General features: G+C 45.5%; 2 protein-coding genes and 1 pseudogene across 9 annotated transcripts in view; 1 reads left to right on the forward strand and 2 right to left on the reverse strand.

Annotated features, from left to right (window-relative positions):
• LOC139046003 (Y-box-binding protein 1 pseudogene) overlaps nucleotides 1–5440 on the reverse strand; it is a 15942-nt pseudogene extending 10502 nt beyond the window's left edge.
• Nucleotides 1–12217, forward strand: part of ZFP57 (ZFP57 zinc finger protein) — a 25812-nt gene extending 13595 nt beyond the window's left edge. For 2 of the 5 annotated variants that reach the window (XM_044776204.2, XM_044776206.2), the window contains exons 4-7: nucleotides 8538–9037; nucleotides 9492–9618; nucleotides 10070–10174; nucleotides 10959–12217. In XM_044776204.2, coding sequence (XP_044632139.2) covers nucleotides 9002–9037; nucleotides 9492–9618; nucleotides 10070–10174; nucleotides 10959–12217 — 1527 coding nt within the window. In that variant the 5' untranslated portion in view covers nucleotides 8538–9001. Of the gene's footprint in view, nucleotides 1–7908; nucleotides 9619–10069; nucleotides 10175–10958 lie in introns of those variants that run through there. The other 3 variants (XM_044776208.2, XM_044776209.2, XM_070515406.1) reach the window with 2 other exon arrangements.
• On the reverse strand, nucleotides 10086–23228 carry MOG (myelin oligodendrocyte glycoprotein). 4 transcript variants are annotated; one of them, XM_014860571.3, is made up of 8 exons: nucleotides 22769–23228; nucleotides 21184–21531; nucleotides 17228–17341; nucleotides 15892–15912; nucleotides 15531–15551; nucleotides 14006–14122; nucleotides 13688–13708; nucleotides 10086–13249 (listed from the first exon to the last, which is right to left on the reverse strand). In XM_014860571.3, exons 1-8 carry the CDS (start codon nucleotides 22848–22850, stop codon nucleotides 13236–13238), a joined length of 738 nt encoding a protein of 245 aa, XP_014716057.1. In that variant the 5' UTR covers nucleotides 22851–23228; the 3' UTR covers nucleotides 10086–13235. The 4 variants fall into 4 exon arrangements, with proteins under 4 accessions (XP_014716057.1, XP_070371510.1, XP_070371508.1 ...); XM_070515409.1 differs by lacking the exon at nucleotides 17228–17341 and having other exon boundaries at nucleotides 12819–13249; nucleotides 22769–23054; XM_070515407.1 differs by lacking the exon at nucleotides 10086–13249 and having other exon boundaries at nucleotides 13548–13708; nucleotides 22769–23054.
• Nucleotides 23229–24841: the final 1613 nt, after the last annotated feature.

The raw sequence follows: 24841 nt of genomic DNA on the forward strand, positions 1-24841 counted from the left end.
ACAAGTCTTGACTAGTGGATTCCAAATGTACTAGGAACTCTCGAATTTCTTAGACTTAAGTCAAGAGACTGCTCTTTAAAAATAACGTTGAAAAGTTTGATGAGTTGAAATACGGGAACGTCATGGTCAAAGTTTCTTGTTTGCAAGCCTTTGAAGCTTGCCTGGGCTAATACAAAGAAAAAGGGAAAATCAATAGAAAGTATCTTAAAATATTTTGCATAATTGGGCTTCACAGGAGATTGAAACCAAGGCAGTAAGTACTCCTACCAACTCTTGTTTCTGCATATTTCCTTACGTCTCATTCTCTTTTTCTGCTCACTCTTCCCTGCCTCTGTTCTTTTTTTAAAAAACATTTTTTTTATTTTTCCTTCTTCTCCCCAAAGTCCCCCAGTACATAGTTGTGTATTCTAGTTGTGAGTCCTTCTAGTTGTGGCATATGGGTTGCCATCTCAGCATGGCCTGATGAGTGGTACCACGTCCGCACCCAGGATCCGAACCGGTGAAACACTGGGCCACCAAAGCGGAGCGCGCGAACTTAACCATCAGCCACAGGACCGGCCCCTGCCTCTGTTCTCATAGTGTAAGATGGCTGCCTCTCTGCTTTCTCATAACCTTATGCTATCAGCTCTTTTCTCTCACCTCTGTAATCAACTGCTCCCTCTCGACTGGATCATTTCTTTTGACCTATAAATATGCTCCAGTCCCTCCCATCTAAATAAGCTATGATGCTATTGCTTTGCACTCCTTCAAAGCCAGGTCTCTTAGAAAGTCTATACCAGCTGCCTGCATTCTGGCTTCAGTGCTCACCAACCTACCAAATCTTCTTTTACTGAGTCATCAAAGGGCTCCATTCAGCTCCATTCAATGGACAGTTAGGGGTGGAATGGAAAAAGAAGGTGCAAACAACAGGCAGAAGACCTGACAGGCATTTGGCTGCAAAAGCAGCATGGAAGAGGGATCGACAATTCAAGGGTAGGAATGCAGTCCATAGAAAATGAGGGCAAGGAAGATCAGTAGTCCTGAGCAAGTGGAAATCAGGCAGGGAACCAATGGAACTCTTTTAAGGAACTGGAGCAGTGTACGAAAGGAACAAGATAAGCGGACAGTTATAGGACTCAGGATAAAAGACCAGAATAGGAATAGAAACAAAAATCTGGGCCATAAAACTATTGAGTAAGATTCCTGTAGGAATGAGACCAATCTCAGTCTTAGGCTGAGCTGAGCCAACAGTTGAGGGTTAAGAAAGTCCAAAATAGAAAGAGAGATTATCAGGTTACAGGGGCAGAAGACAAAGCAGATAACTACCATAACCCTAATACTGAGACACATGAGATAAGACTTTGAACTCATTAAAGCATGCCTGATATTATCTCTATGAAAGTCAAAGTGCTTGAAAATTGAGCCTCAGGATGTAAGGTGTATAAGATTGGTGTGTTGTTTTAAATCTAATTATAAAGACTTTCATTGGATTAGTACCACAAATTAGAATTAGGCTGAATAAAAGTACATTTTATCCCTCAAGGGGGACAGTAAGCAGGTCAGTAATGCCATGATAGCATAGGCTGTCTAAAATCCACCTGATACCTACTGTCAATTCAATAGTAAATAAACTGTACCTCACTTATCATGACTCATATTTTTGTTGATAACCCCATAGCAGGAAGTAGAAGGATAGTGATATAGAGGGATAAAATAAAGCTTATTGTCTGCCATGTGTCAAACACCGTTTATTTTCTCATTTAATTGTCAGTACTTTTTTTTTTTTTTTTAAAGATTGGCACCTGGGCTAACATCTTTTGCCAATCTTCTTTTACTTTTTCCTTCTTCTCCCCAAAGGCCCTCAGTACATAGTTGTGTATTCTAGTTGTAGCTCCTTCTAGTTCTGCTATGTGGGACCCTGCCTTAGCATGGCTTGATAAACAGTGCTGGGTCTATGCCCAGGATCCGAACCAGTGAAACCCTGGGTCATGGAAGCAGAGTGCGCGAACTTAACCACTCAGCCGTAGGGCCAGCCTCCATCAATACATCTTGATTCCAGGGAGACTAGTATATCCTGGCTTAATTGAGAATGAACTGTCTAAAGTTTCCATGTTGACAGAAAATTCTGTTGAGAGGAATAACAAATTTAGCTAGTGGATTTCTCAGATTTTCTGGGATGTGCATGTAACATATCCAGATATTCTTTTAAGATTTTTTATTTTTCCTTTTTCTCCCCAAAGCCCCCCGGTACATAGCTGTATATTTTTAGTTGTGAGTCCTTCTAGTTGTAGCATGTGGGATGCTGCCTCAGCATGGCTTGATGAGCGATGCCATGCCAGGATCCGAACCAACAAAACCCTGGTCCGCTGAAGCAGAGCTTGCGAAATTAACCACTCAGCCACGGGGCCAGCCCCTTTTTATTTTATATATATAAAGGTGTGGTCTGTAAGTGTGCATGTTTGTCTGGTTTTGCTTGTCCTTTGTTCCTTTTTCTGGTAAACAAAATCCCACCTTCCTCCTCTTTGAGAACTGCTTTTCCCCACCACAAGTCCCAGCCAATCATAGTATACTATCCTCTAGGCTATAGTGATTGGCATCAGTGTGGCCAGTGATTGGCTACAGAGGTTGCATGTGAACCAAATGGCACCAATCAGAATCTTTCCCTGTTTCAAAAGGAGGGACAACAACATTTTTATAAAACAGAGACCCATTATGTCCCCCACTTTGGTCTTTGTGGGACTTGGGACTTAGTGAGCAATGTACTCAATCAAGTGGTCATTATCCTTATAGTCTAGAACGAAGTAAATTCAACAAGAAAATCCAAGTAGCTGGGTCAGAATTAAGTTTGAATCTCTTCGGCCCCTCTTTTGGCTGGGTTGCCACCCAGAGGATGTACCAGTCAGGCCAGCCTGGGGTTGCTGTCAGGCTGTTAGGGAAAAAAAAGAAGCATCATATCCAGGAATTTCCAAAATAGGTCTATATAGCCTCCTGTCCCTTTCATCTTGATTGTTACTCAGGAAGTAGCCAAGAGGAGATGATGCTTTTGAGGGACAGCAGCATTCGGTGACCAAGCTGGCTTACTGAGGTAGGTGGACCAGGAAGAAGTGAGGGAGAAAGAGTAAAAACTCATTTTTAGTCAACTTTGGAGAAGGCTGTTTCAGCCTGTGAATGATGGTAGCAAGCATGAAAGATCCATTGATACCTTGACTATCAACCCATTGTCAAGTGGCTTCGCAATAAAAGGCACACCATTGTCAGACTAAAAATGGTCTGGAAGGCCAAAAACATGGCACAGATTAGTTTCAAGGGCCACAATGGTATGGCTGGCTGATTGGACTAGAATAACAACAGTGTACCCTAAAAAAGTGTCAACAGTGGTGAGGCACTATTGATAGCCCTGAGAGAGGGTCAGAGATCCAATGAAGTCCATCTGCAAGGAGCAGGTGTAGACAATGCCCCTGGCTATGTGGCATCCCTCACTGTAAGACAAACAGATCAACTTTTGGCAGTAGTCAAAAGTTTACTTTACTTTGTGTCCAGTCTATGATGGTGAATGTCTTGCTACATCTGGTATGGTGACGGATCCAGGCCGTGATGGCAACAATCTGCGCAAAACAGGCTCCATCAGCAGTTTGATTCTGGTCAGTCTCATCGGAGAACAAACAGACTTTTCTCGTGGGCATTCACCTGAGTGATCCAGATGGTTGGATCAGCAGTTATAGTTTATTTCCACGGTTTGCAGCTCCCAAGAGATGTCTAACCAGTGTAGTTTTTCAAGTAGCGACCAAATAGCTAGGCCATTGGCCACAGCCCAAGAGTCAGTAAAACTATAGGAAGGTTGATCAAGGGAAGTATTGGTGAGAGCTATGAAAAAATGGCCTTGAATTCTGCCCACCACACAGAGCAACAGCATCCATTTTTAGTTCTGCATAACTGGCACTGAGATTGAATGGCTGCATCAGCCAGGGATAGCATTAGTTTTCAGCTTAGCTGAACCACAGTGAGCCGTGGCCAGACATTTAGGGGAGTATCTGTGGAATGAGAGCCCCATTGAACCAGCAGCTTTGCTTCAGATGGAGGATAAAGTTTTCCCCGAAGAGAGATCTGCCACTTTTTCATGTAAAGCTGAACTGTTAGGGCCAGGCCAGCAGCATCCTTAAATATACCATTTCTAAGCAAGGCTTATTGGGTCGTTCCCACTTTGTTAGAAGTTGAGTCCAAGTTGACCTACCCCAAATGTGAATATTAAACCAGAGTATCAAAAAGCCTCTGTCGGTGAGGTGTTTAGTTTTGACAGGAGCCACTGAGCACAGGCTGCCTCCCTTTGTCAGAGGCTCCAATCAGCAATCTTCAGTCACAGAGACTTGTATCTGTTAGTTCGCAATCTCAGGAAATTCCTGGGGGAAATCTGAAACCAGTCCCTGTACATGGAGGTCATAGAGAGACCAAAGAAAGAGGCAGGCCACTTCCGATTAGTGGGTGGCAGTTTTAATAGGCAAGGGAACTAACATATGAGGCTTGTCTTGGGTGGCTGCAAGAAGAGTAGATCTCTGCATCTGCCTGCTGGAATCTTTTTTTTTTTTTTTGAGGAAGATTAGCCCTGAGCTAACATCTGCTGCCAATCCTCCTCTTTTTGCTGAGGAAGACTGGCCTTGAGCTAACATCTGTGCCTATCTTCCTCTACTTTGTATGTGGGAGGCCTGCCACAGCATGGCTTGCCAAGGGGTGCATGTCAGCACCCGGGATCTGAACCAGTGAACCCCTGTCTGCTGAAGCGGAACGTGGGAACTTAACTTCTGCGCCATGGGCTGGCCCCTGCCTGCTGGAATCTTAAAAGAGGTTCACTGTTAACTGGGTTCAGTCACGTGTTTAGTCCAGATGATCTCAACAACACCTTATTTTCCCAAGGCTAGGTCCTTGAAACAGGTTGTAGTGTGGGAATGGTGGGCAGAATGTACATTCCAAGGACAGGGGAGGTGGTGAGGAGCCTCTGATTGCCTGGGTCCTGCTGGTTTAGTTTCTTCATGGTTAATGGAAAGCATAGTTGACATACCCAGCCTCTTTTCACATTGGCCAGAAGATGGTAGTAATCTCCATGACTGCTTCAGCCTCTTTCTTTTCCCACCACTGCCACCACCTACTATCTCGCTCTCACTCTGCAAGAGCCTCCTCAGCTCACAGACATGAGTTGTCTGTTGGAAAGGGGCAGAGCACTGTGCCAGGTACTTTGGGAACACTAAGAGATTTAAAATGTGTATTTGCCAGCCACTCAGTACTAACCATGGAGCTGAGACAGCAGTGTAGAGACTTGAAAACAAAAGGTCTGTAACAGGATGCAAACCAGTGCAGCAGGACGTGGGCTTAGACAGGCTCACCGGCTCTGGGCCTGTTTGCTCACCTGTAAAGACAGAAGGACAATTCCTACCTGGCAGGGCGTTTCTGAGGATTTAATGGAGGCCATGTTTACACAAGTATTTTGTAAATTGTAAAACTTGCCAATGTGAAATATAAAAATGATCATAATCTAAAATGGAATATGATAAGTGCTAATTAAATGGAAAGAAAATAAAACTGATTTTCATTAGGTGGTAAAAAAAAAAAAAAGAAGAAAAGAATGTCAGCTGAGAAAGGTTGAACTCGGAAGTGACCGACATAAGTGGAACTGACCTGGACCGGTCCTCTTTGCTCCCACACCTCTGTCTGCTATCTGTCAGCACTGCAGTCAGTGTGTGCCCTCCCCCTTTGCCTTCCCTTTTCTTTTCTTTCTTTCTTTTTTTTCTTTATTTTGCAGGGAAAGACTCGCCTTGAGCTGACACATTTGTTACCAATCTTCCTCTCATTTCCCTCCCCAAAGCCCCAGTGCATGGCTGTATATCCTAGTTGTAAGTCCTTCTGGTTCTTCTGTGTGAGCTGCCACCACAGCATGGCTGCTGACAGACAGACGGCTGGTGTGGTTCGGCAACCAGGAAAGAACCCAGGCCCCCCAAGCCTGAGTGCGGAATTTTAACCACTAGTCCATCAGGGCTGGCTCTTCCCTTTTCGAAGATGCTCTGTGCCTCCACCTCTCTTTCTGGGCGGGCCTGTGAAGGTCTCATTTTTCTCCATGGGGCTGTAAACGATGGTGGTTGGTGGTTGTGTGCGTTTTAATCAGAGGTAGTTTAATCCTCTTTTTTCCGAGGGTAAATGAAGATTAGGAATAAGGAAAGAGCCTAGAGCTAGGTGGGACCCAGTGTTTACAACTGGTGGGGGTGGGGGGGAGGCTTGCGGGGTGGGGCTGGGCGGGGTCTCTTCCTTTTAGATTTCTTAGATTGTGAACTCCTGACCTTGGAGAGCCCGCAGCTTTAGCTAGGTCGCTGGGCACGGTACGCGGTGGGCTTGCGGACTGCGAGGGAGCGGAAACAGAGGGGGACAGCGGGGCCGGGACTGGGCGGGGTCGCTGCCGGGGAAAGTGTGCGCTGGGTTGGACCCGGATCGCCGCCGCCCCCACCGGAAACCCCAAGTCCCAAAGTCTAGTCCTCGGCACGCGGCGGGTGAGTAGGGCAGCGGGGAGGTGAGCTCGCGGTAGTCGAGGGTAATGGAGGGTCTTTACTCCGTGTTCCTCCACCCCTGATCTCGGCAGGAGAACGGAGCATTGCGCCCCTAATCTTGGAGGAGCTTCCAACCCCTGGTCTCCTGCGGGGAACCTGGATCAGTCAAGGGTTTGGCTGGGTGTGCCGACCACTCCAGCCCCTTTGGGGCCTCGGCGCCAAGGAGGTGCTCCTAGCAAGTATTGAGAAAGTCGGGATCCCAGAAATGAAATTTCAGGGCAGACGGGCGTCGAGCAATGTGCTCCCCGTCAAGGGGACCATTTCTGAGCACGTAAGCCGCTTTCAGCACATAGCCTGCTGTGCTGTGCTACGGTGAGCAAAACTGTCTTCGTTCCTGCCCGGGAAGCTTTAAGGCTGGAATGCGGGAGCCGGGCGCGCAGTGAGAAAAGGTGAGCGCCGTGGCCGAGGCCAGCACCACCAGGGGCCGCGATCTAGTCAGCAGGACTGGAGCGTGGCTAGAAAGGGTCCTTGAAGGACTGAGCAGAGACCCGAAGGCCGCGTGACAGAGGTGAATGCCCGAGGGCCATTTTGGTAGGCTGGAGGGCAGAAAACTGTGGGCTGGAGCATAGGGATAGGGACCGCCAGGGCGGATCCCATAAGCCCTTGTAGGTGTGTTGGGGATTTTGGTCGTTCTCAGAATTGCAGTGGGAAACCACTGAAGGTTTTGAGTTAGAGATTGGATGGATTCGGAGGACTGGAAGATGGTGACATATTGCCTGAGAGATTTACATTCTTGAAGGGCGGGACCGGCCCAGGAGCAGATAGGCGTGCCCAGCCCCCTCCTCCAAGCCAAAAGTCTGTACCCAGCCCCCTTCCCATTCACCAGCTAGCCGAGCGAGGTCTGGGGCTGTAGAAAGTACTATCGGAGGTAGAAGTACCAGGGGCAAGCAGCAGCTGCCAGGAATTCAGTCTTCACAGTCATGCTCCCTCTCCAAAACAGAAGGTTAGTTTAGAATTTAGATCAAGGGCCTCTTCCTACCACCCAGCAAGTTCCATTTTGAGAACTAGTGACCAGGTGGGTCTTTTGTGCTTGGGATCAGGAAAGCCAGGTCCTGGAGGATACTGTTATTGAGACTGTTTCAAAGTGTTACTTTTAGTGTGATCAGCTGGAGGGTGGGAGACTAATCCAGATGTGCACACCTCACAGAATGGTTGTGAATAGTCTTGAAAGAAAGGAAGGGAGGGAGGGAGGAAGGGAGGAATCAACTTCAGATCCCAGGAATGCAACTTTCATGTCAACTTCCTTTCTAGTGGTCTGATCAACCCCATTGTTAAATGCCTTTTTCCTGGCTGGTATTTACAATTCCACCACCCATCCAAAAAAGTGAAAGAAAAAAAAGGTCAACAAGTTTTTATTCTTTTCATTTCATCTTAAGAGAAGAGGTGGACTGAGTGCCTGGTGGGCAGGCAACTCCAGTGCTGGACTCATAGCGAACTCTGATAACTAAGTGTTTGCTGTTGGGTTGTTAGCACTATTATTCTTTACACGGATCTGATTGTATTAAAAATCTATAGAATCATATGTTTTTTGGCCCTAGACAGGATCTTAGAAAGTGACTTTTTTAATCTCATTTTCCAGTGAAACCAGATCAGAATGAAGAGACTTGTTCAAGGTGGTTTCTGACAGATCCTGGGCTAGCGTAACCTCAAGCACAGGCTTTCTTTCCAGAGTACCCCATTGTTGCTCTAGAGAATGCTTTGGGACAGTGGAAATCATGTCCTCAGTGGTACAGAGTCTAGGGTTTATGCTGTGGACCGAGAACATCGCTGAGCAAGTTACTTAGCATCTCTACACTTTAGGTTGTTAAAATGGGGCCAGTAATTGTTACCTCACAGGGCAGTGCTGAGAGGATTCAGTGGCACAGAAGGGGGGTTGAATAAATCTTGGTTCCCCTGACCAAATAAGAAGCTGTTGTTCCTCACCCCCCCTAACCACCCTTGCTGATATGTTTTGTTTCTCTCTGACCTCAGGTTCCTAGAGGTGGGCACCAGCCGGTGGCTGGAAGCAGGGTGAAACTGAAGGCAGACGCTTTCGTAGCCCCAACTTGGCATTACTGGACAATGGCAGCTGAGCCAAGGGACCAGGGGCCCTGAACTCTGTAGCCTAGGCTTTGAGGGAACCAAAGATGTTCTCAGTTGTGAAAGAGGAGAATTTTTGACAGCAGAACAAAAAAGGAAGACAGCCCCTTGGAGCAAATACATTTGTCACAGGAAGCGACGTCAAACCCTGAGGCCTTTGCAAAGCCTTTCCATCTGCTCAGTTACTGGGAGGTAGATAGCCTCAGGAGGGAGACCAGTCAGCTTTGGGGACCAGGCCAGGAGTGGATAAAGCTAGAAAGAGATACCAGGAAGAGAAGGCATTTGGCCATCTGAAGCCTGTGGAACCTGTACAGAAGCTGCTCCCTCAGGTGGATGAGGAGGCCCTGCAGGAAGATATGAAGAGAGAGTGCTGGCAGAAGGCGTGGGTGAAGGTGAGGAGACCAAGCTAGAGAGAGGGAGGGACCGGGTCCTAGACTCCAGGAGCTCTTTCGACCACTCCCCTGTTTACAGGTCAAATGGAATCACGGACTGTTCCAAGCTGAACAACACCTAGGAAAAGGGACTGCAAGGCCTTTCTCAGGGTCCACACCACCCTGGCATCCGTCATGGAGAACGTCCTGAAACTTGTCAGAGTGGCAGCCTTTTCCCCTTTGCTTCTTTTCCTATTTATAGTCGGTGTACACCCTGCCCTTTCCTCCCACATTTTTCTTCTCTCCTCTCCATCCTTCCTACCTTTCTATACATGACAGTTGCTGGCTTTGTGCCTGTCTTTTCATATTTCTCCCCTACTTCCATGGTTTATTTTTCTCTTAGTTTTCTGGATCTTGAGACTAGATGTCTATCTCTGAGGTATATAGACTCCCTGAGTCTCTACTGCTCTTCCAGAAGCCGGTCACCTTTGAGGATGTGGCAGTGAATTTCACCCGGGAAGAGTGGGAATGTCTGGATGCCAGTCAGAGGGTCCTCTACCAGGATGTTATGTCAAAGACCTTCAAAAACCTGATGTCTGTGGGTAAGAGGCTGGGATTCCCACAGGAAGTCCTCTGTCCTAGGACCTTGGGGCATCTGGTTTCCCTGGGCAAGTAGATCAGCTTACAATTCATCTCACTGACCACTGGTTCTATACCTTCCAGGTATGAAAGATCTGGGTCAGTAAGCACAGGGTAAAAAGAGAAAAAATGAAAGTATGCGTAAAGGCAAAGATAACACTTGGAACATGATAAGAGTGTTCTCAAAATATGCAAATTTATCTATTCACTCAGCCAGTGTTTACTCAATCACTTCTATTATGTACCAGGCACTTTGTTGGTAGCTAACCTTTTGGGTTTCTCCTCCCCGTATGTCTGTGTCCCAGATTGTGATTCTTAAACCAAGGATACAGAAAAAGGTAGCCTGTTGTCCCCATCAGGTGTAAAGGGGCCAAGACTGGGACCTCAACTCTTTCTCTCTTTCTCACTCCCCAGCCAGATTCTTTCTGTCTAATCCAAATCTGACTACCAAGCTTGAACAAGAAGAGAAACAGTGGAGAGCAGATCTCTGTCACCAAAATGAAAAAGGCCTCCCTTCAGGTAAGAAATGCAAAGGAGAAAGGAAGGATGGAAAGCTGCCTAAGAGGATCAGGGCTCTGTATATCCTCTCCTAGCCTGAATCCTTCCAGTTTGGTCACACTTGGTGCTGGAAGAGACCTTGAGATCATCTGCTCGAGTCCTTTGGCTTCAAGAAGATGAATATCAAAGCCATTCAGGACAAGTGGATATCTTCAGTTTCTAGGGATTGAGAACTACATGTAGGTTGCTTATGTCAGCAATACCCCTTTTATTAAAAAGTCCTTCCCAAGAGAAAAGAAAAGGATGGGAGATGAGATTAATGCAGAGTTGGAGTAGGGGAGACTTCTTCCGAAGAGTAGAATAAGGACTTGAGAGAAATTTAAGGCCAGGCTGACCATACCTCTTGGTTTTCCAGGATAGTCCTGGTTTATACTTCTCATCCTAGCTTGATTACTAATAGCACCTCCTTTCACTCAAGTGTCCCAATTTGCATGATATATTATGAGATCGCCTATGGGTATCTATGGGCAATACTGAAAATGAGAGGAAGTGGATTTCAAGAAATGTGGTTGTAGGTTAAAATTTTGATCTCTGATATTGAAAGGTTCCAGTTAAATTTTTATTTGCTTTTAATTTGAAAACCCAGAAGTTTATTCTTATCTTTAGCCTATGAAGTCCAAGAGTGAAGGCGAATATATTGGGTAGGAGAGTGAAGGCAGAAGGAGAGGATGTAGCTTGGAGTGAAGGGAGAGCTCGTGTTGGGATTCTCATGGTGAATCTTGTTATGCCTCCCCACTCACTACAGAAGGCAAGAAGGAGGAACTTCAAGAACAGACTCAGAGTTTGAGAGAAGAGGGGACTAGCGATGACAGGAAAGTCTCCGTTGCTTGCAGAGGGGCAAGCCCATCCTCTGATTTAGCTGGGTCCATGGACAGGACCCCAGAGTTCTCAGCATCTTCAACTGGGCCACCCTTTTCCTGCCACATATGTGGCAGGTGTTTCAGCAAGTGCTCCAACCTCCGCAGCCACCAGTTTGTTCACAATCCCAAGCAGACTAACAACTGCAGCCAGTGTAGGAAGTCATTTCGGAACCCCAAGGCCCTCAGCTACCACGCACGCATGCATCTTGGGGAGAAGCCCTTCCGTTGCTCACTCTGTGACAAGACCTACTGTGATGCTTCTGGACTGAGTCGTCATCGCCGTGTCCATCTGGGTTACCGGCCCCATTCATGCTCCTGTGGGAAGAGCTTCCGGGACCAGTCTGAGCTCAAACGCCACCAGAAGATACACCAAAACCAGGAGCCAGTGGCTGGAAACCAGAAGCATATTGTGAGGATTCCAGGTACCACAGCTGGATTCCAGGGACCCATTGTCAGGAGCCAGGTATCCATCCAGGGCCTTGCAGCTGGGAACCGTGCACCAGTGGCCAGGACTCAAGGACCCATATTTAGAACCAAGGGTCCTGAGGCTCAGAAGGAGGCACCTGTAGCCAAGAACCAGGTGGTCACTGTGAGAACTCGGGCACCAGTTATTACCACCCCTAGCCCTGTGAATAGGACCCAGGCAGCCAACTCTAGGGCCCCCTGCCCGGAAACCAAGTCCAACTCTCATCCAACAAAGCCTTCAAGATTCAAAGTCTTCTCTTGCCCTCATTGCCCCTTGACTTTTAGCAAGAAAGCCTATCTCTCCAGCCACCAGAAGGCCCACCTCACAGAGCAGCCCAACCGCTGCTTCCGCTGTAGCAAGTCCTTCAACTCATTCTCTGAGCTGGTCAGGCACCAGCAGACTCATTGGAAGCAGAAGATCTACCGTTGCCCTATCTGCGACATCTGCTTTGGGGAGAAGGAGGGCCTTATGGGTCATTGGGGGAGCTACAAAGGCAAGGGGCTGTGCCTGGGCAGTCCCCATAAATGCTCAGAGATCCTGGGTCAGTGGTTTGGCTCCTTTCAGGATGCCTCCTCCAAGGCAGGGAAGGAAATGGATCTCCTAGGATCCATACCCCAAGGAGAGGGGAGGGAGGGAAGGGAGAAGGTGCGCAGAGGAAAGAAAGTGTTGAGGCGGTGAAGGGCTTGGAATATAAATAAATGGCCTTTCTGATGGAGGTCTTTCTTTGTGTTTGGTTTTCCTGAGGACTGACCTCCAGGGTAAGGAGGCTGGGGTAGAGGAAGAGAGGTGATGAGGTACTGAAGGAAAGGGAGAAAGGAAAAGGGACAAGAAGTGGCACACGGAGACACGTATTATTAATTAGCACCTAGCTTGTTTCTTTGTGTTTGGTAGACCATCAAGTAGTAATTGTTGAATAAAACAGTGGATACTCTGATAGGTATGAACATGGTAAGAAAAAGATGAGAGGAGGGAAAGAGTCTGAGGGACCCATCCATACAAGATGTGCAAGTAGAAGGGAGGCATTCTAAAGCAGGTGCACTGTCCAGTTTTCATCCCTTGCTTCCTGAGCTCCTTGGTAGGCTGCCAAGGCGAGATGGGGCTCTGGGAAGTAGTCTATGGGTTTCTCTTATCTCCAGTTTTGGTTAGGGTTTCCCACGTCCTCACTCTGCAGCTCATTCAGCTCTCTGATGTTTTGGACTCTTCCTGTTCCTTCTGTTCGACCCTCTACACCTCTCAGCTCTGCCCATCATGGCTGAGGTCTTGGAAGAAACAACCACAATTTGCAAAGTTGGCATGCTATAATTTGCAATGAGAGGTTCCTGGTCTCCAACTCATGGCAGAGACCTTCCTGTGTGGATTACTCTCCAGCACAGGTGTCCTCTGATGGAGAGAAGAGCACCTGCCTGGCCAAAGCCAGAGAGGGCTTCCAGATGGAAGATGGAGAGAAGAGTGGAAAGATGTGGGTAGCAAAAAGGGGGAAAGGAAGGAAGGAGTTGGGGGATAGAAAGAAAAGGTAGATAACAGAAGAAGAGAAATCAATCCTATTTGGAATTCAGAGCATTCCTGGAAGTGCAGATTGAAATGTCCCCATAGTGAAGAGGCCAGTGAGTGTGCAACTTGATGGATGCGACATCCCCAAGGACCAATCCTTGGACCATCCAGGCTCTTCTCCACCCCTGCCAAGATGCAACATCACTCAGAAGGGGTTTCCTAGAAGGAGGAGAAAATAACTTGAAAAATCTGTCAGTAGTTTCAGTCATGAAACCATTAACTCAGGGAGAGGAAAAGCCCTCTAGGGTCGTCTTGTCTCTGTGCCTGCCTCAGTGGTTGGTCTTAGAGGTAAGGCACAGGGCAGCTGCTGGAAAGAATGGGAAAGGAGGCCAGCTTGAATGGGATTCCTGCAGAGGGGCGGTAATGGTGGAGCAAATCAGACAGCAGGTAGGAATGGCCCCTGCTTCCCTCCCTGCCACCTGTGAAACTTGTCTCTAACAGTTGGCCACCTTCACTTCTACCTCACAGGAGTCCCCCCTCGTCCATGCTCTCCAGCCTCTCCTCTCCATGATTTTGATCCCTCAATAGCCCGCCTCTTCCTCTTACTGCTTTCCTGGTTTTTGGTTCTCAGCTTATAAGAAGGAAAAGAGAACTTACGTAGTTCTTCAAGAAATTGCCCTGGAAACAAAGAGAAATAGGTGATTCGTGGAAGACGACTAGCTTCCTCCCCACATCCTCCCTGTGCAGATTCTCAGTGACCCGCCCTTCCCTTTCCCCTAAGGGACCTCACAGATCTCAGTAAGTGGTTCTCTTCACAGATTCTCTGAGGATCCTAGGGTTGGCCATGGGGACAGGAGGAAGGAAATCTCTGCTCTCTGAATCTTGAGCCCTGGTTCCACCCTCTTTCTGTTTCCCAGTCAGGGTCAACTTGGTCCCATGCTGCTTGGTGGTCCTGTTGCTGCCGTGCCACTGCACCTGCTAGTCTTCGATGTAGCCAGTTGTAGCAGATGATCAAGGCAACCAGGGGTCCGAGAACCGGCACAATTACAAACAGGGTTATCTTCCAGCAGGGCACCATCAGAAAGTGGCGATCTGAATCATTCACCACAGAACAAACAGGATTAACATGTGTTCCACCTTATGTCCCACTCACCCTTCTCCATTAGTTATTGGATTTCTTAACCTGGGATCTAAGAACACCAAAGGAGTCTGGATAGAATCTAGGGAGTCCATGAACTAGCTTGGATGAGAAAAGCACTATATCTTTATCTTCACTAACCTAACTAAATTTAGGATTTTCTTCCATTAAAAATGTAGGCAACAAACCAGTTATTAGCAGTGTCTGTGACTTTATCATCATTGGGTATCACAGATGCTTTCATTCCTGTTAGAATTGTTGCAGAAGTCTCAAAATACTGTTTATGGTTATCAATATTTTGAAATTGCAAGTTATTAGACCTGCTGCTACATTTTTATTTAATATGTTTTTGTTATTTAAAGAAACATTTGTGTTACTATATCACAAATTTGTTTATATTTTGGTAACTGTATTTCAATACTATGGTTTTCTTTGTAATCCTATGTGTTATATTTTATGTGTACACTTCAAAACATTATTCTGAGAAGGGATCCATCTGGTTTCACCAGACTGCCAAAGAGATTCATGGTACAAAAAGAGTTAAAGCCTTTGCTATTTGAATCCTACAAAACAAAGATCCTATTCTTCCCCTTTGGGTTGCAAAGACTGTGTGTGTGTGCACACGCGTGTGTGTGGTCTGTACACTGATACAATGTCATAAATGTTAGGATGGAGTTCTTGGTTGTGCTAGGTGCTAAGGGAGCAGCGTAGGGTCACCTACTGCCTCAGGAGAGGCTGTTCAGGAAGGCTGCTCAGAGCAGGGACCATCTGTGCTCTGCCTTATGGCGTCATAATCTCTGCAACATCCATTCAACAAATATTTGGCTGCCCTTCTGTTGTAGGCATTGTCCTTAGGCACTGAGCAGTCTGCTGTGAACAAAAGGACAGAGATCATATCCTTGAGAAACCAACATTCTAGTGGGGCTTGCTGTCTTCAGTCTTCCTCCAAGAAGCCTTCCCTTATTAGTCATGTGTAGTTACTCATTCTGTACTCATGAAAACTCATTCACCACATGAGTTCAATCAATAACATGTATGTACTTTGTTCTTCAGTTAGTTGATGTATATGTATCACCTCTCCAACTGGACATCAAGTAATGTGCATAAAGTGCTTGTAATTCCTAGAGAACGTGTTAACATATGTAAAGCCGTTAGTATTGTGCCTGGCACGTAAAAGTATAATGAGAGTATTCGCTATTATCTTACCAATCCTAGATGCAGATCATAACTTAGTCAAAGGAAGAAAAAGAGAGGCAGAGAGGGAGGGGACCAATTAGGAGCCAGAGTCCTTATTTCCCCAGGTGACTGGAACCAGTGAAACTCGAAGCTGACCTAGGAGGGCCAGGGTGGCCCAGCACTTACCAAAAGTCCGGTGGAGATTCTCTGAAAGAAGAACAAATGGAAAGGCACTTAGGAGGCACTCAAAGAGGATCTTTTCTCCTCTGAGCCTTTGTTATTTAATCACCTAAAATTGTTTCTAGTCATGACACATGGTGAAGGAAGGGAAGCTATAGGATTTTGCTTCTACCCTGACCGAAGGCAGGGAAGGAGTGAGACTCTACAATTCTTGGCTTGTTATAAGAGTTTTAAATAGTGAGTTTCCCACCTGAAGGGAGCACAAGATACTGGGACAGAAGCAGAGATGGTCTGGGAAAATGACCATTTCGGTTATGCCAAAAGATCAGAAGGGAGAGATCTCGAAGGGAGGGTGTCTGGAACTCACCTATCTCTGCTCGAAGTTTTCCTAAAAGACAGAAAGGCAACATTTTTAGTTTGTGCTCTGGCACTAGATGGGGCCCCTTTCACACCCAGCACCCTGGGCCATCGTGCAGACTTTCTCTGTAGCCCAGGAACATCCTTAGGAGGATGAGAAGAGCACTCGATGTGGAGCCAAGAGTTCAGGCTCTTTCCCTGGCTGTTGTGTGGATTAAATATTGGGATAAAGAACGTGGAGAACCTGGATAGACAGCAATGCCCCAAACCAAGCTTGGTCTTTGCTCCTTTTCTTGGTGGTTCTTAGTACACGTTGCCACTCCATCCCACTAGGTTGTCACTTTGTAAATCTAAAGCCACTTCCAAGCTAAATGAGAAAGAGAGGAGCTAAACATTTAGTTGAGCAGCTACTTTGTGACTGGCTCTGTACTAGGCACTTTGCATATAACATCCCCCTTAATCCTCCCTTACAACGTGGGAGGGAGGATGTTATCTCTACCTGACTGGAAACTGAGGCTTGGACAGTTCAAGTCAGTGTCTGAGCTGGATTCATACCCAGGCTGCCTAACTCCATCAATCAGGTTCTTTCTGCTCAGCCCTATGGGCTGAAGGCCTTTTTCATGTGGGAGAAGTGGGTAACTGAGTATCTGGGATGAATTCAAGGGGAGAGAAAAGACCCCCATGGTTGACCCCACCAACATCCCCCCTCACATACCCCAAGCTCTCCTCACTGCTCTATCCTTTTAGGAATGGGACGGGGAAGGAGAAGAATTGAAGGTTCTGCTTGCTTTGGCTTTGAGGAGAACACTGGTTGGGGGAGAAGTCTCAGAATGGAAGCTCTGGGCACAAAAGAGCTTCATCGGCAGCTGAACCCAAGTCCTCAGTGTTGAATAGGAAAGGAGAAGACAATTTTTGAACACCTACCATGTGGTAGGTTCTTTTATTTACAGTATCTTTATTTAAACCTCCTGATAGTGTAGACCTGCTCAGCTCTGAAGCTCACACTCTCCCAGTTGCATGAAGCTGTTAGGTATGGTACAGGGGCCAGAAGGTGGGGGTTAGGCCTGAGCTCTGCCGCTTATAAGCTGTGTCAGCTTGAGTAAATCTGAACCACTCTGGGCCTCAGTTGTCTTCTCTGTAAAATGGGGCTATTTTATGTCAGCCCTTCCTCATAGGAAAATGCAAGGTCCTATTATCTAAATGAAAGTATTTGGTAAGGTGTAAAACTTGTCATTATGGAGTTCTGAACCCAGAAGTCACTAAAAAATCACTATTAGCTGACCAAGCTCTGAGAGGCCAGCTCATTTCAGGGAAGGATCCCAAGGGGCCCACCCTCCAGTCTGCACCTCTCAGTCTGCGCTGCAGGCAGAGGAAGACGAGGCCCACGGTGATCTGCAGGAGGAGCACGGGCAGGACTGCGATGAGAACCAGCATTCCAGGACTGACCCAGTAGAAGGGATCTGAAAGGCAAGGACCACATGGGCCGTGCTGTATCCTCAACACCCAGCATAGTGCCTGGGGCTTCATAAATTGAGTTGAATAAAGGAACTAATATCACCAAGGTCCAAAGAAGATGACACAGAATTGACACCTGAGCTTAGTCTTGAAGAAAAAGTGGGTTTGTTTCCAGGAATGGCTAGTGGTTTGGAATGGCGGGAGTCAAGGTTGTATATTGGGTCAGTCTTGGAGAGTTTTGAGACCCAGCTAAGGGTCTAAGATCTGATCCTCAAGGCCACAGGGGTACATGGAAGGATTCCAAGCTGAGGAGTGACAAGATCCGATTTACTGACTGCAGGACTAGAGGAAGGAAGGAGGGAGTTGGGTTAAGAGGCCATGGTAATAGGTAAAGTGAAAAACAACATGAGCCTAAACTAGGACAGTGGTGGAGGTGAAGGAGGTCAAGGGATCTATGAACTTAAATAGGAAAAAAATACATACTTTCAGTAACCTTTCAACTGAAATTTAGCATTTCTTTCAGATTACGTTTGCAGGCAACACACCACAATAATATGAACAGAATCTTTGACTTTGTCATCAATAAAAACCACAAATTTTTTGTAACACATTAGAGTTGTTGCAGAAACCTCAAAATATCGCTTATATTCATCACTATTTTGAAATTACACTAATTATCAGGACAACCACCTATCTTGTTATTTTAATATTTTGATAACTGTATTTTGGTACAAATATGTTTTATTTTATGCAACTAAGACGTTCTGAGAAGGGGGTCCATCAACCTCATCAGTCCGCCAAAGGAATGCATGACACCAAAAAAGTTCAGAACCCCTATTCTGGATCGTTTCAGAAAGTAAGATCCACAGGATTCAGTAAGTGAGTGGGTATGGAGTGTGACAGATAATGAGGGAGGGGATGACTTTCAGCCCTCCAGCTCCCACCTAGTTCCCATTCTAGTATCTTATTCCTCAGTGCCCTGAAGCTCTACCTGCCTAATCTCAGTATATCATGTTGCACGCCAAGCCGTTTTCATCTTGTTCTCTGATTAGGGGCTAGATAAAGATATTACCAATAAGCCTAGGGATTACGTATCACAGCAAGCAACATTAAACTGGCTCAGGAGGGTTTCTTGGGTATAAATACAATCTTTCAAGCTGCAATTTAAGGCTCTTGTCTGTTATTATGTTCCCCGGGAGAAAATGCAGCAAACTCTACTTTCCAAATTCTTATTGGAAGTTACCTGTAGCAAGGTGATTTAGCAAGCACACACTTCAGTTCTGTTTTTGCACACCTTTTATACTTTCACAAAGGATTAGAATCACAAAAAGAGAGAAAGGGAGACGTTATGAGCCCTCTGATGAAAAACGTACAAAGTATATAGCATCACCTATGAAGTATGCTTGACAAAATAAATCAAATCTGAATCTGATCAGGCATCTTCATCAGTTTACAGGAAATACAGGGTATGGAGCACTGTGTTAACAGCATGGGAATGAAATCAGCAAAATCTAGACCATGGAAAACTCTACAGGGCAAACACCAATGTGTGGATCTTATTCAAACAAACCAATTGTAAAAATATATTTATGAAACAATCAAGAAAATTTGAACACAGACTAAGTAATGGTGATATTAAGGAATTTTTGTTAATTTTTAAAGATGTGATAGAAGTATTATGGTTATGACTTTTTAAAAGAGTTCTTATATTTCAGTATATATTCTTGAGGATTTAGCAATAAAATGATAACGCTGCCTAGGATTTGCCTCAGAGATTCAGTTGGGGAGGGTGGTAATGAGTGGGGTCAAGTGAAATGGTTGTCTGTCTGTGTCAATAACCAGTTGCAGACAGATGATGGGTGCTTGGAGGCTCACTCTAACAGTCTCTCTACTTCTGTATATGTTTTCAAATTTCGTAATGAGAAATTTAAAGAAAGGATTAGAGACAACTAGTAATAAAATCACAAGATTGACAAGAAAAAAATAAAGTCGGGAAGGTAAAAACCTAGAGAAAAAGGGGAAGTGATTACAACTGAAACTTGCAGCAACAAAGTTACTGCTTTCCAATGCTAAATTTGTCTCATTGTCCTAGCTCCCCAGGCTGGGCAGATGGTCCCTTGTTTACTTGTAAAACACTCTTTTTTAGCCTCTTAGGCATGCAGACTGTGAGATGGGAGGAAGAGGGTTGAAATGTGGAAACCAACCCAGAGGGAAAACTTTCTCCCCTGAGGCAAAGCTTTTAGTTTCTTCTTCCTCTTTTTTTTTTTTTTTTTTTTTTTTGGTGTGGTGGGGGTGGGGAGTATACTAAGAGGCAGTTGTTGAGCTAGGAAGTTGTTGAACAGAAAAGATGAAAATCGGCAAACTGGAGAGGTCCTCATGTCAGATTTCTTTGCAGGTAAAAATCCCCCAAGAAAAACAGCTGTAGGAAGAACATTCTGTGACACACAAGGCTATGTTCATGTCCCTGCGATCTCTCTCTAGAAACAGAGCTTTGTTATCCTGCATACAATGCCACCTTCTGGTCCCAGCTCTGCAACAGTTGCCCTCAAGATACAAAAGTGATTGACTGTCTGATGTTTGAGCTGCAGGTGGGGAGGAGGGAAAGGGAAAGGACCTGAGGCTGGGCCCTCGGGACATTTGTGTTCTTCAACTAAATAGCAATGAACTCTCAAAGCTCCCCATTCATCCACTTCACCTGGTCCACATCTTAACCATCTTGGGATAAAACAAAAAAATAAATCATCAGTCATGCAAAACATACCGAAAACAAAACTCTGAAAAAAGGAAGAGTGGAGGAAAAATCTATAGAAGGTAAAATCTATAAATATCTTTTTTCTTTCTATGATTATATTCAGACATTTGTTTTACTTGCTTATTCACTTGGACTATGTTTTCCAGGAATGGATTTTTCCATAATGTTTCTCATCTAATAAAACACCACAAACACATCAATGAGGGATTCATTGTAATAGGACGTGATCAATTTAACTCACTAGGAATAATGGCCTTGTTTAAAACAAATAAACAAAAAGATACTCTAAAGCAAAACAGAAAGAAGTCCCCTCGGATACTTAGATTAAGTTTCAGATTACTCTTATTCCCCTCTAGTAGTACCAAATTATCAGAAATTTATTATTTTGGATTTTGCTGCCTCCATTTCTCATTTTTTTCTGTTTTGGCTTTTGTTTCCTTTTATTTTTTAAAAAAATTTTCTTTAATTTTTCTATGTACCCACAAGTATGCATATTACATATACGTTTATAAGAATGCATAAATATGATCATGTGGATAATTACGGTCCTTTTTTTGGTTGGATGACACCCCATTCTCCCTCCTCTCTCCTCTTCCCCCAGAGTGAACCATCTTAACCTAATTTTCTTATGGGCATCCTTTCATTTTTTTTTCTGTAATATATCTATGTCAATATTGAATATATATATATATTCACAAACCTAAGGTTTCGTTTTTGTTCTCTACATTCTGTAGTTTGCTTTTACCACTTAACAATAATTTGTGGAATGCCTCCAAGCTACCTGGTATAGCCCTAAAACTATCTTTTTTAACAGCTGCATAATATTCGTGGTATGGCTAACAATGTTTATTCAGTCACTTTCCTACTTATGAGCGTTGACTTTCATTCCAGTTTTTTCCCACTCTGAATAACAATACAACAGACATCCATGAGCATATGAATTCCTATGTACTGATGCATGTATTTCTATGGAATCAGTTCCCTAGTGTGAGATGTTTGGGTTGAAGTATCTCATCTCAATTGAGAAAATGATTAAAGTCTCAAAAGGTCTTGGCACCCAGCAAAGAATGCCTAATACTATAAAGCTCTACTCACCTTCCACTTTCAATTCCATTGCTGCTTCCTCTTGGTAAGAATGGTCTCGGAAGAAGCAGGTGAAACCTCCTTCATCTGAGAACCTTACATTCCGGATTCTGAGAGTCACCTTTCCTTCACCAATAGTGTCTCTCAGCAGCTCTGTCCGCCCTCGATATTCAGGTGCCTGCTCTCCATCTTGATCCTTGCCATTTCGGTAGAGATGAACCACCCTAGAGAAGGGGGGCCTGTACCACCCCACCTCCATGCCTGTAGCATTCTTTCCAGGAGATATGCGACATGGCAGTTCCACTTCATCCCCCACCAGAGCCCGGATGGGATGCCCTGGTCCTATTACTCTGAACTGTCCTGTCCAAGACACCAAAGAAAAGAAACTGAACATCAGAAGGAGCCTTGACAAACAAGCATGTCATGGGAAGGGCTGCTTCAAAAAAGTGAAGGAAGAAGCCACTTGATTTTTAAATGGAATTCTAGAGCTGGGGAAGGAAGAGCTCAATTTTTCTTCTTAAGCTTAAAACAAATGGTCTCCGTTTATAGAGATACTGTGAGTGTTCTGGACAAAGCATTTTAGCATGTGATCATCTCAACAGTTGCTGTTCACCTGTCTGCCAACTGTATCCATCTCTGATTCTTCAGCCCAGCATTTCGGTCTCACCTTGGAATGTGGTCTAGCATCTTTCAGTTTAATTCTCCCATGGGGCTCCCTGTTCAGACTTGGCCACATTGATCCCTGATCTCTTCTTAGAGATTTTGCTTTCATCACTCCTCCACCACTACCTCTCCACCACTTCTCAGCCCACTGTCCTTGTTTCCACTCTGTTCCCAAATTCTTCTCCTCTGAGATCTTCCACCCTAGAAGTGGCTCCATTTCTTTCTTCTTTTCTGCCGTACCTTAAACCTTCCTACAGCTCCTGGACCCTGCCCTGTACATGCTTCAGTCTTTTTCCTATGTGGGATGTGTCTCATCAGGCAGACTCAGAGCTGCTAGAAGATAAGGCTGGTTTCTCCATTAGACCTGCAAAGATTTCCTGAGGGAGTGAGTGGACTAGGTTTACTCTCTTAGGTGGATCCCCAAGGCTGGCAATCTGTCTTCTGTTTCTTTTATTTCTCCCCAGCACATGAGAGCAGGGCTCCTTTATAAAAACTAATTTATTAGTGCCTGATCATGTGGGACAGAACTGTCAAACACAAGATGCTACAATTCAAAAAACATTTATCAAGATTTACCATGGGTTCTACTAAGCACGTTATATACTTCATCTCAATAAGCCCTGACAGTAACTCCAAAATGGTTGTTATCTTTATATCCCCATTTGATGGGTGAGAAATCAAAGCTGGAAAGATAGGTAAGAAGGAGTTCAAGGACAGCCTTGAGTCAAGGTCATGTTATGGAGTTTGGGCTCTATTCTGAAGGCTGTAGGGAGACACTGAAGGTTTATGAGAAGGGGAACCATGTCAGCACATCTATGTTTCAGAAAGATAACTTGCATAGCAACTTGAGGATGAATTGAAGGAGGTGAGCTGAGGGAAACTAGCCTTTCTATTCTCAGGGTCTCCCCAGGGGAGGAATGAAGATAAATCTTACCTGCATAGCTGGAAGACATTTGGAGGAAGAGGAGGAGGGAAGGGAGGCAGCTGGACAGAGAGGAGCTCAATAAACTTGCCATCTCCACTCTCGGTGGGGACAGAGAGCCCCTGCGGCAGGATCAGGCCAAGCAGAGGCCCTCGGGGTGCATGTCCCCTACCACTGAAAAAGCCCAAGGGGAGGATGTGGGAGGGCAGTGCTGCTAGGGCCCTGCCTCTTCCCAGTGGCTGTGCTGCAGCTGTGCTCTGAGGAACAGCCCCACGTCATCCTTGCCAGGCACTTACACAAAAGGGCTACAGACCCGAGGGGATGACCAGGGTTTGCCTTCCCCACCCCCTCAGAGCTACGGAGCGGAGGCTGCCTGGTACTGAGCCTTCCTCCCCCACTCCCTCCCGGCCACCCAGACTTTGAAGGGGCTTCTAGGATCTGACCAGTTGGGACGGATCACTCACTGGACCTCAGGAAGAGGCTTGTCCATGTAATTTGTAATGTTCCTTCAACCCCTCTCCTCCCAGTGTTAGCCAAGGGAGAGGGATCATTGTTGCCTTTTAAAAAAGACAGAACATTTAGAGTTGGTTTCCTATTCCTACTGGCTCATAACTGTCGTTACCAGAACCTCCATTGCTCCTACAGCAAATCCAATCTCCCATCCTTGTGTTCGAGTGTATGATGGGTCGCTTCAGCTTAGTTAGCTTCTCACTCCCAAAGAATACATTTAGGAAAGTCATGAGTTGAATGTCAGGAGTTGATGGCCACTTGTGCTCAGAGACGCAAGATGGAGGAAGGAAGATCAGCAGGATCAGTGACTGTCCGTTACACAGGCATGAGGACAGGGCCAGCAATCAAGACATATCCCTCCAGCCTGGGAATCACTCTTTAATTTCCTCAACGTCACAGGGGAAAGCAAGACCTGGAATGGAAATACAACCTTTTTTCTTACCCCTGGACTCAGCTGATTACTAAAGGATGAGACCAGTATCAGTACCACATTTGAAAAATATGTTTCCCAATCACAAGGCAAGGATGTCTCATCAAATAAGAAAAAAGGGTCAGGATGGACAATTTAAAGCCATATTGTCCAAAAGTTGGCCCCTCATATCCTTGGGTTCCTCATCTGAGGATTCAACCAACCCCAGATGGAAAGGCCTACAGTGGTTGCATCTATACTGAACATGTACGGACTTTTTTTCTTGTCATTATTCCCTAAACAATACAGTATAACTATCTACATAGCATTTACATTGCATTAAGTATTATAAGCAATCTAGATATTATTTAAAGTATAGAAGAGGATATGGGTAGGTTATATGCAAATATTATGCATCTTACGGATTTTGCTATCTGCAAGGGGGTGGGCAGTCCTGGAACCAATCCCCCCACAGATACTGAGGGATGATTGGACAGTAATCACTGGCTACAAGTGGCCATTAAAATTAAAATTAAATAAAATTAAAAATTTAGTTCCTTGTTTGCACTGGCCATGTTTCAAATGCTCAGTAGCACATATGGCTAGTGGTTACCACATTGGACAGCACAAATATAGACCATTTCCATCATCACAAAAAATTATATGGGGTAGCACTGTTCAAGGGCTGGGAACACGACTGGGACACACATTTTCTGCTTTTGTCAGAGAGGAGCACAAGGGGCTAGAAGGACAGACTCTGGTCAGCTCAGTCTGGGAGTTGCTTATTCTTTCCCCCTGCAAGGCTTCTGGAGTTTGGGCACAAGCAGATTGGGTATCCTGGAGCTGTGAGGGTGAAAGTCAAGGTCAAAAGGGTTGAATCAGTTAGGAAGAGGACCCTCTGTGCGTGTCTGCCTTCCTCTCAAGTAGGAGGTTCTCTCCTTTCAGAACCTAAAATATCCGTGATGCTCTTCCTTCATCACACACATTCAGGTAGGAGAGTTATGCACAAGATGCTTTCCTGGGCAGGGTTTGGGGGTTGTAGAGTGCTTGAAATTGTCCGGTACCAGCCCATTTGTCAAAAGTTGGATGGGAGATCATGGTGGGGTGGAGGGTTTGGGAAGCAGAGAGGGTCAGGAGCTGGCCAATCAAAGCCACTTTGGAGAAAT

The sequence above is a fragment of the Equus asinus genome, chromosome 8, assembly GCF_041296235.1.
Source record: "Equus asinus isolate D_3611 breed Donkey chromosome 8, EquAss-T2T_v2, whole genome shotgun sequence".
Taxonomy (NCBI): domain Eukaryota; kingdom Metazoa; phylum Chordata; class Mammalia; order Perissodactyla; family Equidae; genus Equus; species Equus asinus.